The following is a 21,173-nucleotide window of genomic DNA, read 5'->3' as shown; positions in this document are numbered from 1 at the left end:
TTAAAAACTATTTGGGTTATTCTGAGAAGGGGTCAGTGACACAAACCAGGTTAGGAACTCCTGCCTCAGAGAGTCTGACTCACCTTGTCAAGAACCACATCACTGATAGGAGGCAGGCCCTCTGGCTTCTGGATACAAGCTGGCATGAACTGGAAGTCGAGGAGGAATTCCCTGTCATACTGCTTCTTCCCTTCAGTATCAGCAGGCTTCCAGGGCTCTAGGAAGAGGAAGATGGGCAGCAAGGTGGATTGAGTCAGACACGTAGAAGTGCATGGCTATACGAATCCACAGTTAAACAGTGACATACACAGAAAAAGACCATATCTGGATGCCGTCAAAGATGCTCATCTCTAATCATGAACCAATCCATAAATCAACTAAGAGTCACAAAAGTCAAACAAAAGACCACACACAGGCTTTTATTTTGTGTTATGTTTGGTTACAAAAGTAAATAGAAAACCAGAGGCCATGTAATAACAATCAACTTTATACAAACCTCACATGGTCTAAAATCCAAAAAACATGTCTGAATGACGCCGATGCTTTTAAGGGAGAAGTTGAAAGGACTGTGGACTTGGGGGGGGGGGGGAGGGGCGTAGGGAGATAGGGGCTGCCAAAGCCTGGCCTTTCGCTCTTCTGCCTGTAAGGCACTTCCTGCTGCAGCCCTCTGGCCCTCCCTCCTCATCCCTACACGGCGGGGCTCACTCCCCCCCACTGCCATCCACCCCCATCCCACTCCCGGAGAAGTTGTTGCACACCTTTCCCCACTCTTCAGGCCTCCAGGGCCAGTGTTCCCCTCCCTCAGCACAAACTTCACCTAACTGTCCTGGCAACCTAGAAATGAGGCAACCCAAGAGCCAGCCCGCCCTCCGTCGCCTCTCCCAACAGCTCAGGCCCTTCCCTCCTCTTGCCCTTTACTCAAGTCTCTAATGAAGAGATGGACCATTGATTTCACCCCTGAAACTGAATGGAGCACTCAGGGGCTGAGTAAGCACTGAGACTCATGTCCTTCACGCTGACTCTGTTTGTTTAAAAGAAATAGGTGTAGAAAACTTTGGGTGTCAGATACTGATAGTTAGTGCATGTGTTGATCTGTTTCTCTGACTGTTCTTTTTTCTTCTTTTTGTTAGAAATAAGGGGTTTCACTGGACAGAGGGAGGCGTCAGTCAGAAATGAGATGATAAAAAAGAAATCAGTTAATATATATTTTTAAATTTTTTCCAAAAAGAAAATCTGCCTTTTGACTACTAGGCCCATTGAATTAGGGAGTCAATCCACTATTTCCTAGGATTAAATGTCTCTAAAAGTATCACACACATATGTACATGTGTGTGTATATATATATTTTCTTTATAAGGTCATAGTTTCTGATGGGACAAGTCATGAATTACAGTTCACATGACAGAATGAATTTCTTCAGAGAGAAACTATGCTCACGGTGTCAAATGTTTCAAAAAAAAAAAAAAAGCCAACTACTTCTTTATAGTGTTCTTATTTAGAGGAGGAAAATCAGTAAAAACAAAAAGAGCTTTTCAATGTTTAATAACAGCAAAATGGCAGTTTTTACTAAAGCAAAGCATCTCTAAAAAGTATTTGATGGGAATGACTTTTGAGAGAATATGCAAATATGCAATGTTCAACTAGCATCTTGAGTTCAAAAGGAGCATATATATTCTTTAAATAGTTTCTACTCCTGCACTTCTTCCCTGATAATTTGACAAAAAAGCTTGAATACTGCCAATTTTCTAAAGTGAAGAAGGTATCACTAAAGTAAAAGGGGGTCAAAAAAGCAAAAAATGTATTAATTTCTTCAGATAGGTAACAGATGGTAGAGGGTACATGAATTATGAGAATAAGTACACATAGTGATGCCATGTAACAGCTTCTAGCTGAATACAAGCAAAATTAAAAGGTACATGGACTGTAACTAGTGAAAAACAGAATAGAACAAAGAAGAAGAGGCAGCAGAGAAAATGTGTTCCCTCTTCTAATAATAACAGGCACTCCTCATTCTGCTAAGAATGCTTTAAGGTTTGTCAAATCTTTTAATCGACTGAGGGAGCTGGTATAAGAACAATTTTTCTCACAATTTACCCAGCCATTCTCCAATTGATGTTATGGAATATTATTGTTCTGTAAGAAATGACCAGCAGGATGAATACAGAGAGGACTGGCGAGACTTACAGGAACTGATGCTAAGTGAAATGAGCAGAACCAGGAGATCATTATACACTTCGACAACGATATTGTATGAGGACATATTTTGATGGAAGTGGATTTCTTTGACAAAGAGACCTAATTGAGTTTCAATTGATAAATGATGGACAAAAGCACCTACACCCAAAGAAAGAACACTGGGAAACGAATGTGAACTATCTGCATTTTTGTTTTTCTTCCCGGGTTATTTATACCTTCTGAATCCAATTCTCCCTATGCAACAAGAGAACTGTTCGGTTCTGCAAACTTATATTGTATCTAGGATATACTGCAACATATCCAACATATAAAGGACTGCTTGCCATCTAGGGGAGGGGGTAGAGGGAGGGAGGGGAAAAAAATCGGAACAGAAACGAGTGCAAGGGATAATGTTGTAAAAAAAAAATTACCCTGGCATGGATTCTGTCAATATAAAGTAATTATTAAATAAAAATTAAAAAAAAAAATCAACCAAATATTTAGAGAAATGTGAAAAAAAAAGATATGACTATTAGTAAAAAAAAAAAAAAAAAAGAACAATTTTTCTCACATTACACATGAAGGTAATGGCCTGCTCTTTCCTAAGTGAAAAAAGCAGGATCAATCTCAGAGCTCTCAAATTTTAAGTCAACAACATCATCAAAACTAATGACATATTACCTCTGAAAAACAAAGGCGAGAGCAACTGTACAGACCCCATACAACTAGTAGTTCCATTTCCTTATCAGTTTCGCCCATTTAAAACATTATCATTTCATTAAGATTTGTTCACTGATTTTGCAATTTTATATAAATTCATTCCAATGTGACTCCAAAGTAACCTCAGGTAAAACCGAGCTCTTTACTAGGAAAATAAGTCTAACAGAAACATACTTCATCTATCTACAGAGATATACTAAGAACAAGAGAAATTTAGCAGAACATGAGTACCATCACCTCATATCTAAGCAAAATAGGAAGTGCTAATTTGGAACTATGTTCAAAAAGTTGTTAAACTCTGCATATCCTTTGACCCAGCAGTGTCTCTACTAGCTCTGTATCCCAAAGAGGTCTTTTAAAGGAGGGAAAGGGACCCACATGTGCAAAAATGTTTGTGGCAGGTCACTGTAGTGGCCAGAAACTGGAAATTGAATGGATGTCCATCAGTTGGAGAATGACTAAGTTATGGTGTATGAATGTTATGGAATATTATTGTTCTATAAGAAATGATCAGCAGGAGGATTTCAGAGAGGACTGGAGAGACTTACAGGAACTGATGCTGAGTGAAGTGAGCAGAACTAGGAGAACACTGTACATGGCAACAAGATTATAAGATGATCATTTCTGCTGGATGTGTTCTTTTCAACAATGAGATGATCCAGACTAGTATCACTTGTTCAGTGATGAAGAGAGTCATCTACATCCAGAGAGAGAACCATGGGAACTGGGCGTGGTTCACAACATAGCATTCTCACTCTTTCTGCTATTGTTTGCTTGCATTTTAGCTTGCTTCTTTTTTTTTTTTTTAAACTGGTTTGATTTGATTTTTTTTGTGTGGCATGATGGTTGTATGGATGGGTATATGCATATATTGGATTTGACATGTATTTCTACCATGTTGAGCATGTATTGGACTGCTTGCTATCTAGAGAAGGGTGTGGGAGAGGGGGAGGAAATTGGAACATGGGATTTTGCAAGGGCTAATGTTGAAGAACTGCCAATACATATATTTGGAAAGTGAAAAGCCTTACTGAGGATTGGATGGTTTCCATATGGGCAAAAACTGGCCCATGTCAAACATGCAGTTTGATAATAAACCTGCTGTTTTCTGGGAAAAAAATAAGAATGCAGAATTATAAGGCTAGTAAGTGACTTCAGATGTTAACTAGTCAAGCCTATACCTAAAAAAAAAATTCCAGGGACTTATCTGAAAGTGTTCCTTTTATTTCTGCTTAAAGATCTCTACTGAGTTTTAGGGTAAAGGGACACTACTTTTTTTTTTTTAATTATTATAGCTTTTCATTAACAGAGCATCTGCATGGGTAATTTTTCAACATTGCCCCTTGCAATCACTTGTGTTCCGATTTTTCCCTTCCCTTTCTCCACCCCCTCCCCTAGATGGCAGGCAGTCTCATAGATGTTAAACATGTTATAGTATACCTTAAATACAATATATGTGTACATATTTATATAGCTATCTTGTTGCACAAGAAAAATCTGATTTAGAAAGGTAAAAATACACTGGGAAGAAAAACAAAAATGCAACCAGTCCACATTCATTTCCCAGTATTCTTTCTCTGGGTATGGCTGGTTCTGTTCATCACTGATCAATTGGAACTGATTTGGATCTTCTCATTGCCAAAGAGAGCCAAAGAGGATCATCAGAATTGATCCTCAAATAGTATTATTGTTGAAGTATATAATGATCTGCTAATTTCACTCAGAATCAGTTCATGTAAATGTCTCCCAAGCCTCTCTGTATTCATCCTGCTGGTCATTTCTTACAGATATTCTGTAACATTCATATACCACAATTTAACCAGCCATTCTCCAACTGATGGGTGTACATTCAATTTCCAGTTTCTAGCCACTACAAAAAGAGCTGCTACAAACATTTTTGCATATACAGGAAGGGACCCTACCTCTTGAGGCAAATCATTCCACTTATGGATAGTTATATTCATAGGAAGCACTTTCTTGACATTAAGCCTAAATATAACCCATTGTGTTATTAATGTGAAGAAAGGCTCCATGAGCAATAAAATATCATAGCAAAGGTTTTTGTAGTAACAAAGAACTGGAAACACAATAACTGCCCTGTAATTTGGAAACAGATAAAGAAATTACAGCACATGAATGTAATGGAATTTGACTGTGCTATAGAAACAGCTTAGAAATATTTAGAAATAATATGATGAAAACAGAGAAATTATATGCAAAATGAACTAATGTAAAGTGAAACAGAGCAAACAAAATAACAACTAAATGAAATAAACCACAAAGTAATCTAAAATAAATGTTACAAAATTACAAAGCACAGGATTATTCCCTAAAAAATTATTATAAAATAATCTTACCGATTCTTTTACAGAAATGAGAGATTCACAAGTATTAAACAACACATAGATTGTAATATATGTGTCAATAATTAATTCTGAATTTTTTTCTTATTTCTCTTTCTTTTAAAAAGTCTTTGTTATAATGTATGGTACACCCTAGGAGTGAGGGAAGGGATACAAGAAATTTAAGTACTTTAAAAACAAATAGTAGCAACAAAATTTACATATAGAAAAAACAGTGAAAAGCTTTAATCAAGGAAAAAATTTTAAAAACAAATAGAAAGTGCTGGATCTTAAAGAGATCTTTTTTCAAAACACATCAACAATAGAGAAGCTGCTGAGATCCAAGAGGAAAGGAAATGTAAAGGACAGCAAAAATGATAAGAGGACAGAAAAAAAATCAAAGTATGGAATCAGGACTAGATCAGAGATTCTAGTTCCTTGCCAAGTGTGCCAGGAGTTGGGGAGGGACTCAGCTCAGACTCAATCTTTAGAGGCACTTCTCAAAGGTTCTCTGATCACCACAAGGGAGGAAAGGATCACAACTCAAGCATGTACCCAGAAACTACCTCCTTCGCTTTAGAAGATGAACTCATGGCTCATGTATTTCTCATACATTTCAAAAAATACAGAGTCAGAGCTAGATGGGACCATGGGCATTACACAGGCACTTAGTTCATCTTTCTCCTTTCTTCACAAACAAGAAACTAAAACTTGATGAGAGGGCCAGTGCCTTGCCTGAAGTCACATATTTATATAGTGAATGGTGGAGCTAGAACTTGAATCTGTGATCTAAATTTAGCCCTTTTGCCCACATGGGCCATCATGTTTGGAGCTGGCCAATGACTTTCTCCTTGGAAGCATAAGAATCAATAAACTGTATATCTCAAAGCCCATATGCTGGCTTGTTCCATCACCTGCCTGTGCCTAAATTAAATAGGTTTGTTGAAATGAGAAACAATACCAAAATGCTAAAAGCATCTCGGTTGTGGTTTGTTCTTGAGCTTTTGCGCATTCTAAATTCAAACCTAATTTCTGACAATAGTTTTTTTAGATTAGGTATAATGGGGGGGGAGGGGGAGTTCTCACTTCCACAAAACATTTTGATCCAAAAAACTTCTTTCCTGATGTGTCCACATTGAGTAATGTAAATCCATGGAGAAAAATGGAAATAGCAACAGAGTAACTTAAAAGCTCATAGTAAGAGTGGATGCCCATCAGTTGGAGAATAACTGAATAAGTTACTGTCCTATAAGAAACGATCAGCAGAATGATTTCAAAGAGGCCGGGAGAGATTTACATGAAGTGATGCTAAGTGAAGTGAGCAGAACCAGGAGAACATTGTACATGGCAACAAGAAGATTATGTGATGATCAACTCTGGTGGACTTGGCTTTTTTTTGAGGCAATTCAGACCAGTTCCAATAGATCTGGGATGGAGAAAGCCATTTGCACCCAGAGAGAACTATGGGGAGTGAATATGAATCACAACATAGTATTTTGATCTTTTTTTTGTTGCTGCTGCTGTTTACTTATTTTTTTCTCTCTCTCCTTTTTGATCTAATGTTTCTTGTGCAGCACGATAAAGATGGAAAATATTTAGAAGAACTGCACATATTTAACCTGTACTAGATTATGTGCTGTGTAGGGAAGAGGTGAAAGAGGGAGAAAAATATAAACCATAAGGTTTAGCAAGGGTTAATGTTGAATGAAAACTACCTTTGCATATATTTTAAAAAATAAAAAGCTATTATGAAAAATAATTTTAAAAAGCTCACAGCAAAATTTCACAGATATGGCCGAGTTGTGTTGAAAGCAGATGTGCTTTCTGATACTGTCTAAAGACAGGGGTATCTCTGGGGTGCAGAGTTCACAGAGCTTCATGCTCTGAAATTAGGATAAAGTCTATTCTGGTACAGTATAATGTGGGTCTGCAATGTAGCTTTAGCAAACTATAATAAATTGTCTCAGTTCAGACTTCCTGGAAGTACCTAATTTTTAAAAAATATGCACACCTGTGTTTTTTTTTTTAAAAAATACACACTTGTGTTTTCTTCTAATTGTGCTAGATGTATATGCTAATACAGGGTATATCCCACACATCTTTGTTTAATTTTAAACTACTAAATCTTAAAATTGCACTAACACTCTAAGGGCACCCTGTATACTAACCAACCACATCGATTCTGAAAAATCATCTACACACTAGAAGAGTCAAAAATTCCAGTAGTTAGACATCTATCACCTGTCATTGTTTGCTTGTTTCTTGAGTGCCAGAGAAAAAGAAATACTTGGCTCCCCTCCCTCCGGCGCGGTGCCCTTTCCTTGTGAGGATCGCTCTGCGCACTCGGCCTGCCTATTGGTGCTGGGAGCGGCCGTGAGGCCCCGAACATGAGCCCTGGCAGTCATCACGCACCCGAGGGCGAGAGGGCAGCACTCACCTGGCTTCAGAGGGAAGGCTACCCCATCGCCAGAACTGTCTGGGGAGCCCGAGTTCGCATCGACTCCTTCCCCTTCAGAAGCACTCTCGGCTCCGTTACGCACGGGCTCGCTCTCCTGCTCTCCGTTTTCTTCCACAGCTTTCGCCTTTTTAAGGTCCGAGGGGTCTCGCTCAGGGTGAAACCCTTGGCTCATTTTATCCTGTTCAGATTCAAGTACTTTGTCACCTGAAAGCTCCTCTTCAACTTTAGGCTGAAGCAGAAGTGAACATAGAGGTTAGAGTTTACAACCAAGCTATGTATGTGTGCATGCAGAAATACACTGACAGATGCATGAAGGCGCGCGCGCACGCGCCTAGCACTCACCATGAGGTGCGGCCATGTATAGCCCACAGAAGTGTCATGACAAATTCATTTAAGACACCATTTAATTCCCTGGGGCTAACACAGACAATTACCAGTGTTACTAAAATAGTTTAATTATGACTAATGAAGGCTAAGAATGGAAAGAACTGTTAATCTTTCTAATGTGCTAACCCCTCCCCCCCCCTCCCGTCAAGATTAGGGACTCCTCCTGGTCTGCTCTTGGTCACCATGAGGAGATTTCGGGAAAAGGATCAAAAATAATGAATAGCAAAAGGCTGCTTCACTAGAGGGAGACTGTTTTTGTTCTATTTTGGGAGATAGATTTTAGAATTCTGCAAGACCTTCGCCTTCTTTTCCAGGTTCCATCGAGTGAAGTTTAGCTTCCGGTCTGCCTTCTCTATTAGAGGAATGGAAGAACAAGCTGATCTTGCTGGCTGCATCTCACTTTCAAGTGGCCAATGGAGGGGAGGGCTCAAGTGTCCTTTCCAGTCCCCAAAACATCTGAATGTAAAACTCACTGGGGACGCCAAGCTCCCTCCCTCTGGAGTGAAAGATGAACGTGGCCCTGATTCACAGGAGCCTAATCCAGCTTGGAGGCTGAAACCTTAGCCTGCATTGCATAGCAGCTGCAGGGCCTTGCGAGCGGCAGAAGGGCCTCCACACGGCCCATCCAGGAGACGGGGGAGGAGACAAAAGTAGGGACACAAGGGACCTTTCACTCAAAATATCTCTGGAGCGGTCAAGTTTCTGTCTGAAGGGGCATGAGGCATTCAGGCAGGCAGACACCAAGTTATTCTAAGATGCTGCTCTCTATCCACAGATGAGTATGTGTGGGAGGGTGCCTTTTACAAATGGAATGAGGAAGCTAGGGAAAAAGGCAGAATACATATTTTGAATGGTAAGAGGATGATGTGTAGAGAAAAACAAAGGTCTGAAGTTCTAAGAAGACAAATACAACTGGGAAAAAATACTTTTACTGAGGACGCATGACAAAAAACAGTCATTTCCTGAATGTTGAAGAAGTTTGACTGAACCTGATAATTATGGCTTCCTCATCCAGACTTTGCTTCTTTTGATAATTAATATCATTTAATTTCTTTAAAATTCTATCAATACATGACCAAAGTGGGATTTGGTCTGCTTGGCTATGCCTAATTGTTTCAAGGGGTTTATTTGCTTTTTTTTTTTTAGTGGAGGGGAAAGGGGAAGAGAACATAAGATTTTTCCTAATTAAAAATGTGAAACTCGTTATCAACTCAAGTTATAGGTATATGACAGCAATAATCAATTTGTAAGGGACATTTAAAAATAATTTTATTAAAAATTAAGAAAACCACAACACATGATTAATTGTGCATGACACCTCCTTGCTTCTAAATCTGGGCAATACAAAAAGTAGCCAGTACAGAAGAAAAGGTGAGGAAGGGTGCAAGACTGAAGTACCCATGAGCTGTGACAAAAATCTTCTTTGCTTATTATTAGAAACAAGTGGACAGAGAGACTCAATTTCCATCCAGATGAAGAAGCCTAAAGAAACAAAGCCATGAGCCACGATATGGAAAGTGGACTGCCAAGTAGACAACTCTGGGGTCACCCTGGACACATTTCCAAAGGCATCTGCCAAGGAATATGTTGAAATAAATCTGTTAAGCCAGCAAGATGAAGACTGTGAAGACACATGTACTTAAAACTGTAACCACCAGATTTCTTATGACCATTATTATTTTCATGGAGCCCAAGTGATAGCACTTGTAGTTTGGATTTTTAAAGTTCATATACATAATGACCTGTATCAAAAGAACAGGTAGAATGTCACATCTTTATATTCAGGTTGTATGGGGCCCCTACATCCTCTGAGAACTTTTCAATAAAAACGTATCTCTATAAAGAATAAAAAGGTGTTCAAGATGAATCACTTATGTCATCTGACAAGGGGATAATTTGAGACTGGTTCATGAATGATTCCATTAACAAAATTATTGACATAGCAGGAACTATAAAACCCCTTCTTTGCTGACGTGTCTTAAAACACTTTTATTTTAGATAGATTTGGGAAAGGACAGTTTACAAGGTTAACTGAGAAATATGATTCCTTCAGGACTACCAGAAAGAGGCAAATGGGATGAAAATTTTGACATTAGGCTTTTATTGAGCCATCACTATAATCGCTAACTGCTGCTTGCTTTGGAGAAAGGTGGGTAGGGCACCCAGCCTCTGAAGAAGCACATTCATACCTCATAACACCTCATCATTTGCCAGTAAAGCAAGGTGGGTAGGAAGGGAGTAGGGTGGGAGTCAGGCTAGAGAAGGAAGGCCTGGCTCCAGAACGGTGTCTCCAGCCATCCAGCCAGGGGCTTGCTAGGGGAGGACCAGCAGCCTCCATACGTAGAGCCTATCCACTGGACCAAGAATCCTAGGCATGTACCTAGGAGAGAGCTCAAGAACAACGCTGCCTGAGGGGGCTCAACCCAGAGAATCCCTGTCACCATACCGGGAATGTGGGAGACTCCCCGGCCTCCGGAAGGTGCTGCAGGCATTTGATCCTCTGTAGGAGCAACATTTTCTTGTTCAGCTGCGACACCTGTGCAGCTGCTATTCACAGCTCTCTAACTTCCTGCCTGTTCTTAACTCCTGATCACCACAATGAAATTGCAGCGTGCAACATTTTAGTGGTTGCTATGGGACTAACTGTGACATCAATAGAGCATCATGTTGGAGCAATGACAAGGGAACACCGCCTAGCAGCAGAGCCTACAGGGATGGGGCCAGAGTTGGGGCTAGCTGTAGAGAGCACACAGACAGGTAGCCACCACCAGAGAATGTGTAGACATGAAATAGTAACCCCCAATTTCCAATAGAAGCAATTATTTTAAGGCAATGGATTACACCAGAGAAGATTCCAAGACTGGGGCTATGAGCCAACTGTAGCCACACTGAAGTCCACTTTCCAGCTCCAGGGAGAAAATATTGATGTTATAATTATAAAATTGCAAACCCAAGCCCTCAGTGTTAAATTCTACCCTTCATCCTATCTTGAGGACTCTGGCAGAAACTGCTAAGTTGGCATTTACAACAAAACCTAGCTTAGGAAAATTTGGAAACAACTGTGTGGGGAAAAAAGCTTAATAATAGTGGAGTCGCCACTATGGGGCTAATTTGAAAGAGGCCACATAACTCAAGATCTCTCTGAATTTTCTGGGAGTGGACCATCGTGCCAACTGCCATCACTTGTCTACATTTGAACAAAATATCACAAACTTAGGGCTGCTTTGATTAGCTGATCTATCAATGTGGAGTAAATTTAATTTGTTGAGGACCAAGATAGTAGTAATGTGAAATGAGGCCCCAGCATTCCAGACTAGCTACAAGGAGGAGAACAGAATGGCTTCCGACATAAACCATCACAGCTGACACAGGCTCACCTTCCTCTACTTCCAAAAAGTGAAAAGGGGTGGAGCAGAGAGGGAGAAAATAGAGAGAAAGGGAAATCAAACAAAACTGTTAGGAAGCTGGTAAGGCAAATCCCAGAGTTAACTGGATTTTTGAAAAACTACTCAGAAAATTCAAGGAAACTAACAAATCTCTCTTTAGTCCAATGACCTAATTGTGATTTTTAGAAAGGCCTGGCTGACCCAAAATTGAGATATAGAGATCCACAGTGTTCTCTTACCTCTGATTCTGCCTCTAACACCTCTTCAGTGGTTCGGGTTCGATCTTTTGGTTTCTTCCACATCTTTGGTGCTGTTACAGCTGTTTGGGCTGCAATACAAAGTTATGCTCATTACTTGCCAATATGAAATCACGGTAAGGAGAATCAGGTCATGTGGGGGAAGGGAAGTCAGGAAGTGTGTGTGTGTGGGGGGGGATTACAGATAATGCTTTATAACTGCATGGAAGGGACCACACTCAACAGGTTGGGGTTTTTTTCCTTTAACATCTACCTTAAAGAAATCATTCTTCTTCAAAGATGTCAAAATATATCAAAAATAAAAGTAAAATTAAGGTGAAATGCAATTTCATAGCATCAAATAGCCTTCATTTAGCATTACATGATCAAGAGTCCCCTCTCCAAAAAGCGTGGTCATGTCCTTAACCAATATTCTCTTTGTCTAAATACCCCAGGTGACAGGGACTTTTTTCCTTCCAAGCCAGTCTATTTCATTTTTGGAAATCTTAAGTGTTGGGAGATTTTTCCTCCATCACTTCACTATAAAATTTGTCTTTCAGTAACTTTGAACTCCTGGTTTAGTTCTCTCTAAAGACAAATTAAATGACTAACTCCTCTTCCACATTGGAATTCCATCTTATATTCCATTTAAGGATTGCCATATGGCAATCATTCAAATGGCTGAAGGCAGTGAATGCACTTCCAAATATTCCCTAAACTAAAGCCCCAGGTTCTTTAAATGTTTTCTTTTACAGAATAGCCCTCACTTGTCTCCTCATGCTGACTGACCTTCTCTGACTGCACCCTAGCTTATTAACATCCTATAATGTGCCTGGAACTTGATGCAATTCTACAGATGTAGTCTGATTAAGGACAATTGGAACAAGACCACAACAGCTCTCTTTGAACACCAAGCCTCTGTTCACGAGGCCTCAGGTAGGATTAGATTTGTAGCTATGTAGGCCAGGGTGGACATATTAGGAACTTGCAAGCAGCTAAAAGCCAAAGCCATCACTCCTTTTCACACAACTGTCTAGCCAATACTCTTCTCCCCTGTATTCGTAAAACTGATTTCTTGCTACATTTATAGAATCTTATAAAAGTGTATTGATCTAAATTGTTGAGATCTTTCTGGAGCTTGACTCTGGTCATCTAAGTTTGCCCCTTTCCTTCTAGCTTGGTGTGCCATAAGGTATTGTTCCAAACTACCTAGAGTCCAAAAGAACTCTAGGCTCAATATTTCATCTACACTTAAAATAGATTGTCTTTAGGAATAAATTCTGGGTTTCTTTCTTTGACTGTCAAGCATGATTCTATAACCTCGCACTTCATTATCTTACCAGTCTTCTGTCATATGCTTCTGATCTATGCTTCAGCCAAGGCATATTCTGGATGTTCTCTTACGCATAATCCAGATTATTCCTATCGTTGTTTGTATTGTTCCCTATGTCACTCTTCTCAGTCTGAAATTTTGCATACATAAAACTCTTCAAATATCATCTCTTTCACAAAACTATAAAACACTTTCGACACAAAGTCAGATCTAACCAACTGGAAAAATATTAAATGCTCTTGGATAGGGTGAGCAAATATAATAAAGATGACAATACTACTTAATCTATTTATTTAGTGCTATACCAATCGACTCCCAAAAAACTATTTTAATAACCTAGAAAAATAACAACAAAGTTCATATGGAAAAACAAAAGATCAAGAATTTCAAGGGAACTAATAAAAAAAAAAAAAAAAAAAAAGGTGGCCTAGTTATACCAGATCTAAAATTTTATTATAAAGCAGCGGTTACCAAAACCATTTGGTATTGGCTAAGAAATTGGTATAGGTTAGGTTCAAAGGACAAAACAGTCAACTTTAATAACCTAGTGTTTGACAAACTCAAAGACCCCAGCTTTGGGAATAAGAATTCACTGTTTGACAAAAACTGCTGGGAAAATTGGAAATTAGAAACTAGCAGAAACTAGGCATTGACCCACACTTAACACCACACACCAAGATAAGGTCAAAATGGGTTCATGACCTAGGCATAAAGAATGAGATTATAAATAAATTAGAAGAGCATAGGATAGTTTACCTCTCAGACCTGGGGAGGAGGAAGAAATTAATGACCAAAGAAGAACTAGAGATCATTACTGATCATAAAATAAAACATTCTGATTATATCAAATTGAAAAGTTTTTGTACAAAAACTAATGCAGAACATATTTAACATATATAGGACTGCTTGCCATCTTGGGAGGGGTGGGAGGTGGAGAGGGGGGCGGGGGGAGAAATCGAAACATAAGCGAGTGCAAGGGATAATGTTGTAAAAAATTACCCTGGCATGGATTCTGTCAATACAAAGTTATTATTAAATAAAATAAAATTAAAATTAAAAAAAAATAATAATGCAGACAAAAATGTTTGCAGCAGCCTTTTTTGTAGTGGCCAGAAACTGGAAACTGAGTGGATGCCCATCAATCAGAGAATGGCTGAATAAATTGTGGTATATGAATGTTATATTACTGTTCTGTAAGAAATGACCAGCTAGATGATTTCAGAAAGGCCTGGAGAGATTTACATGAACTGATGCTAAATGAGCAGGACCAGATCATCATTATATACTTCAACAAGAAGACTATATGATGATCAATTCTGGTGGATGTGGCCCTCTTCAACAATAGATGAAACAAATCAGTTCCAATAGAACAATAAAGAACTGAACCAGCTACACCCAACGAAAGAACTCAGGAAAATGAGTGTGAACCACTCCATAGAATTACCAATCCCGCTATTTTTGTCCACATGTATTTTTTATTTCCTTCACAGGTTAATTGTACACTATTTCAAAGTCCGATTATTCTTGTGCAGCAAAATAACTATATGGACACATATACATATATTGTATTTAACATACTTTAACATATTTAACATGTATTGGTCAATCTGACATCTGGGGGAAGGGGTGGGGGGAAGGAAGGGAAAAATTGGAACAAAAGATTTTGCAACTGTCAATGCTGCAAAATTACCCATGCGTATATCTTGTAAATAAAAAGCTATAATAATAAAAATAAAAAACTAACGCAGACAAGATTAGAAGGGAAGCAATAAACTGGGAAAACATTTTTTACAGGTTCTGATAGGTTCTGATAAAGGCCTCATCTCCAAAATAGATAGAGAACTGACTCTAATTTATAAGAAATCAAGCCATTCTCCAATTGATAAATGGTCAAAGGATATGAACAGATAATTCTCAGACGAAGAAATTGAAACTATTTCTAACCATATGAAAAGATGCACCAAGTTATTATTAATCAGAGAAATGCAAATTAAGACAACTCTGAGATACCACTACACAACTGTCAGATTGGCTAGAATGACAGGGAAAGATAATGTGGAATGCTGGAGGGGATGTGGGAAAACAGGGACACTGATGCATTGTTGGTGGAGTTGTGAACGAATCCAACCATTCTGGAGAGCAATTTGGAACTATGCTCAAAAAGTTATCAAACTGTGCATACCCTTTGATCTAGCAGTGTTACTACTGGGCTTATATCCCAAAGAGATACTAAAGAAGGGAAAGGGACCTGTATGTGCCAAAATGTTTGTGGCAGCTCTGTTTGTAGTGGCTAGAAGCTGGAAAATGAATGGATGCCCATCAATTGGAGAATGGTTGGCTAAATTGTGGTATATGAATGTTATGGAATATTATTGTTCTGTAAGAAATGACCAGCAGGAGGATTTCAGAAAGGCCTGGAAAGACTTACATGAACTGACGCTGAGTGAAATGAGCAGGACCCAGGAGATCATATATATACTTCAACAACAATACTGTATGATGATCAACTCTGATGGACGTGGCCCTCTTCAACAATGAGATGATCCAAATCAGTTCTAATAGAGCAGTAATGAATTGAACCCAGCTATACTCAGTGAAAGAACTCTGGGAGATGCCTATGAACCATTACATAGAATTCCCAATCCCTCTGTTTTTGTCCGCCTGCATTTTTGATTTCCTTCACAGGCTAACAGTACACTATTTCAAAGCCTGATTCTTTCTGTACAGCAAAATAACTGTTAAGACATGTATACTTATTTTGTATTTAATTTATACTTTAACATATTAACATGTACTGGTCAACCTGCTATCTGGGGATGGGGGTGGGAGGAAGGGAGGGAAAAATTGGAACAAAAAGTTTGGCAATTGTCAATGCTGAAAAATTACCCATGCGTATATCTTGTAAATAAAAAACTACAATAAAAAATATATCATCTCTTTCATAAAATCCTGCAAGTACAAAAAGATCCTATTTTTCCTCTGGCCTCATTAATCAGAATATTGTGTGCTGAAAGAGTGTTCAAAAGAACATGGCATGTTCGGAGAAAAGACCAGGAGAATAAAAGAAAACACCCAAAAAGTCGTGAAGAGTGCAGGGGACTGAGAGGCTGGTAGAGGGATGTGAAAAGGCAAATATATGCAGGACCACCAATCACCATGCTGCTGCAACTAACCAGATTTCTCTTCTTTGGAGTCCCTGGACAATGAAATTCAGCCAATCTAAGAGTAAATTGGGAAAACATGGACTTTCCCCAAAGTGAGAGGTTTCCAACCGCTTCACTAAAATGTTTAAGATACCAGGTTGGGGATTGTCTTTACTTTTCTTTGTATCCTCAATGCTTTAATTAGCCCAGTTCCTGGCACACAGTAGACACTTAATACATGGATTCTGATTCCTGCTAAACAGAGGATTATTTTCTAAAAATATCCACTCAGTGTGTTAAAGGTTTTCTGGATCTTTTACTATTTTATTTATTATTTTAAAAATAATTTTTTATTGGAAACATACTATCAAAATGTTCATATGCCACCTCTGTTCAATTCGCTGTTCAAAATTTCAATTTTATTCAACTGAAAATTCAAATTTCAAAACAAGTACTGATAAGGTATAAAAGATTGTCTGGATGCTAGGGATACCAAAGGAAAAAAACCAAAAAATCTTCCTCATGTTCAAGCAGCATACTCTCTCTCCAAGGGGGATGGAAACAACACATAAGTAAGACAACAAGTAAATAAAAATATATGCAAAGTAATACAAAATAATTTCAAGAAGAACATTTTCAGTAATTATGTTATGCAATGTTGCCCATGCAGATACTATTGAGATGTACAGAATGGTTTTTGCTTAGACTAAATGGTTTCAGTCTTTTATTCTATTCTTTTGTGTCTTTATTAAAAGTTTTTCTGTCAAATATCATTTACTGCATTCAGTGTACATATAGCAGCTTCATCTAATATTAATTAAGCAGCAATTAAGCTGAAAATTAGATAACAAAAATGGGGAGGACTGTATTTCTAATAATAGTAAATGGTTTTTGATACTGAAGACAAAGATATCAAAAGGGGAAAATTGCAAAAGAAATCAAAAGGGAGGAGATGTATAAGGATGAACACAGTGGCCAGCTGTTGGTAGAACTATAAGTAGGTTTCATCAATCTGGAAAACATTTTAGAACTATACCCCCAAAGTCATTAAATTATGTAACTCCATTGATTCAGTGATACTGTTAATTAGGCATGTAATCCAAAGAGGACTCTAGGACAAAAAAAAAAAAAAAACATGTATAATAGCAAAGAATTGAAAAGAAATGTCCATGAATTGAAGAATGGCCAAGGAAATTATGGAATATGAATGGAATGGAATTTTATGGTGCCATAAAAACGAGGATTTGGACAGATTCAAAGAAATATAGAGAGAGAAGTTAGCAGAAATAGAACAATTTCACAATGACCACAATAACCTGAGGGGAAACAACTATGGAAGACCAGGATTTTGATCACAGCAGCTCCTCAACACAGGTTTTACAAGGATGAAAGTATGAAGGTGAAGCTCTACTTGGTAAAGAAAAGACCTAAAGGAGCAGATGCAGATATGCCTTCTTGTGCTGAGCCGTTGCTTGACTATACACATGTTAAAAAGAGGGTAAGGAGAAAGAGAAGTAACAAGGACGGGAAAAAAAAAAATTGTAGTTTGATGAAATTAATTAAACATGAAGATGGTGGTTGGATTGATATTTACTAAAATATCTTTTAAAAATGCGGGCCTATAGTGGGTAAGGGGCAAAAGTGGCACACAGTAGGCATTTAATAACTGTTTACAGGTTGACTAACTGATACAATGAGTCTCATCTTCCTTTAAGGCCCTATATAGTTTTCTAGATTCAAGACCATACTTTGTGGTTTGGAATCCTTTAGGTATATTGGTTCACTATGGTTTGATTTTTCAGTCATTTTCCAGTTGTATCCTCCCTCTTCATGACCCCATTTGGGGCTTCCTTGGTAAAGATATTGGCATGGTTTGGGCAACTAGGGGGCACAGTGGATAGAGCATATTCAGCCTGGAGTTAGAAAGACTCGTCTTTCTGAGTTCAAATCACATAGTTACGAACTGTGTGATCCTGGAAAAGTCATTTAGCCCTTTGCCTCAGTTTCCTTATCTGTAAAATGAGCTACAAAATGGCAAACCACTCACGTTTTATTACTATGCCATAAAATTCTGTATGCCATCTTCTGATGGATAAAAAATTTAATTTTAAAAGATAAACTTTAATTATCCAACAGACATACTGAAGTAAAAAGTGTTCACAAAATAACTAGTATATTATATGTACATGCTACTAAACCTAAAAAGGCGTTAAACTTTGTGAGTTCAAAGAACTCCCACAAAATGTCTGCTCTGACTGCAGAAAACTGCCTGGATGCAAATCCTGACCATCTTTTATATAGCTGTTAATAGAAATGATTCTTCACAAGAATATTGTGCCATTGGTGACAGAGACATCATGCTCAGGGCCTGGACTCACCAGGAAGGAAATTGAACCTGGGATAGAGAGAAGCAATCACGTTCCCACTGCACCTTCTTAGTACAAACAACTCACTCAAGAAGTAAGCTCTGCAGCTCCCCCCTTCCTGGTTAGAAAGCTATGTTTAGCAATTCTTTTCCTCTCCAATAGGCTGGCACTGTTGTCCAGACATTCCACCTTCTTTCTTTAAAATGGTGAGCCCAGCGGCAGCTAACCAGCTGGCGCAGCGGACAGAGAACCGGCCCTGAAATCAGGAGGACCTGAGTTCAAATGTGACCTCAGACACTTTAGCACTTCCTAGCTGTGTGACCTGGGCAAGTCACTTAACCCCAATTGCCTCAGCCAAAAAAAAAAAAAAAAAAAAAATCGATGGTAAAATGGTGAGCCCTAGAACTCTCAAAATTGGGACTACTGGAGAGAATCCCAGAGCTAATTAATGTCCAGAATCACCATTTGTCAACTGAAGAGGTTGGGCTGTAAGCCTCTTCAAGGTCTCATAACTGGAAGAAATCCTCCCTTTCTCAATCTCTTAATACTGGGTGTTTCCAGTCTTGTTATCCCGGGAACTCAGCAATGAAGCATAAAACATCCTAAAACCAGAGCCAGTGTTTTAACTCCTCCATCAGTAGGTTCCTAGAATTTTCCACTTTCTTGATCAGCGTGAATGGGCTCTTTGGCCTTCGAAGGCTGCTCTATTTTTGCCTCTGACTGGTTGCGTAAAGACATTCTTAAATTTCTCAATAGTGTGAATTTCATGCCTCACAACCTGCTCTACTGAAAAGATGTGCCTATTCCACGACCATCCCCAAACACCCTTCACGGCCTCACTGGCCTACTTTGGTTGCTTTAATTTAAGTCTCTTTGGACAAAGGGTCAATAGATTTTCCAGTCAAAAAATGTTCTTAAAGATCATAAAAAAGGGAAAAGGACCCACATGTTTGTAGCTGCCCTTTTAATGGTAACAAGGAACTTGAAATTTAGTGGATGCTCCTCAGCTGGGGAATGGCTGAGTTAAGTTGTGTATATGAATGTTATGGAATAGTATTCTATAAGAAATGATGAACAGACTGATTTCAGAAAAGCCTGGAAAGACTTATATGAACTGATGCTGAAGGAAATGAACAGAACCAGGAGAACCTCACACACAGCAAAAAGAAGATGATCAACTGTGATGGACTTGGCTCTTTTCAACTTAAGGTGATTTGGGCTAATTCCAATAGTTTGTGCTGGAGAGGATAGTATTTTCATCTTTTTTGTTTTTTTCCTCTCGTGTTTTTTTCCCCTTTTGATCTGATTTTTCTTGCAAAACATGGCAAATAGGGAAATATATTTAAAAGAACTGCATACAATTCTATATCAGATTGCTTGCTGTCTTGGGGAGGGGTGGAAGAAGTGAGAAAAATTTGGAAAAGGGAGAAAAAATTTGGAACATAAGGTTTTGTAGAGGTGAACATTGAAAATTATCTGTGCATATATTTGGAAAAATAAAAAGCTATTGAAATGTTTCTTAAGCAATTTTAAAAGATATGTTCTTGTCTGAAGATGTCTAAATTCTTGACTAACTTTCGTGATATAGGAATTATCTTCAAAAATGTTGTATTTGTTATGTTATCAAATTGAACGTAAATAGTTCCACAATTAGTTATTTTTTCATTATATTCTCTTTTGTTATAAAAATGTAAACATTTTAGCATAATCAAAGGCATCTAAATCAAACAGACTTTGATATTTTTTGCTATTTTTTCTCTATATTATCTCTTTGCTTCTTATTAACCTAAAAGACAGCTTAGTAAGCTAGACTTAGGAGGTCATGAAGACTTCAGTATAAAAACTGCCTTGGTTCTTATTAGCTATGTGGCTTTACACATGATATTTAACCCTGTCTAAGCTTCAGTTTCCTTATTTGTAAAAAGAGAATTAATTATAATAGCACCTATCTCGCAAGTCTGAATATGAGATTTCGTATACATATATATGCATATGCACAGATATACAAAATAAACTTTGTAAACCTTAATGGACTATATAATTATTAGTTCTTCTGTGAAGAAAACCCATAAGTTTTTTGATCAATACTACATTAATTATGCAAATTAAATTGGCAAGTATTTTAATTTTATTTTATAAATATAATCCATCTAAGAACATTCTTCACCTTGACCTCCCAAGCTTCCTCTTTTGTAGGAGATCTTTCCTTCTTGGCCTTTCCTGCTGTCTGCATCTTCTAGGCATCCCTAAAGTCACCTTGTATCTATTTTATAATATTCTATGTGTGCATATTATCTACTTGATATGAGGGAGCCTGGTGTCTGGTACAGAGTACATAATTTAACAAATGCTTGTTGATTGAAACAGATTTTTAATCAAAAGAATAATGATTTTATAGTTGATCTTACATAGATCATGCAAAAAGTAAGTTAATTCCCAAATATTTGATTGTTCTTATTACTGTAATTGGTACATATTTTTCATAATATTTCCTTGATGTTACTGATACTAAATAAGAATCCAAATTGGATTAATTTTGTAGCCTGATTTGGCAACTCAGATGCCCAAAATATACTGTTACCCACAAATAATAATATATACCTCAGGGCAGCAAGATGGCATAGCAG

General features: G+C 38.0%; 1 protein-coding gene across 11 annotated transcripts in view; it reads right to left on the bottom strand.

Annotated features, from left to right (window-relative positions):
- Positions 1–21,173, bottom strand: part of EIF4G3 (eukaryotic translation initiation factor 4 gamma 3) — a 386,518-nt gene that overhangs the window by 68,748 nt on the left and 296,597 nt on the right. For all 11 annotated transcript variants that reach the window (XM_051988328.1, XM_051988325.1, XM_051988326.1 and 8 more), the window contains 3 exons: positions 11,708–11,796; positions 7,675–7,924; positions 84–217 (listed from right to left, as the gene is read on the bottom strand). In XM_051988328.1, coding sequence (XP_051844288.1) covers positions 84–217; positions 7,675–7,924; positions 11,708–11,796 — 473 coding nt within the window. The remainder of the gene's footprint in view (positions 1–83; positions 218–7,674; positions 7,925–11,707; positions 11,797–21,173) is intronic.

Source organism: Antechinus flavipes, chromosome 3 (assembly GCF_016432865.1).
Source record: "Antechinus flavipes isolate AdamAnt ecotype Samford, QLD, Australia chromosome 3, AdamAnt_v2, whole genome shotgun sequence".
NCBI classification, from domain to species: domain Eukaryota; kingdom Metazoa; phylum Chordata; class Mammalia; order Dasyuromorphia; family Dasyuridae; genus Antechinus; species Antechinus flavipes.
The sequence above is the reverse complement of the archived record's forward strand: the minus strand, read 5'-3'. Positions and strand labels throughout refer to the sequence as shown.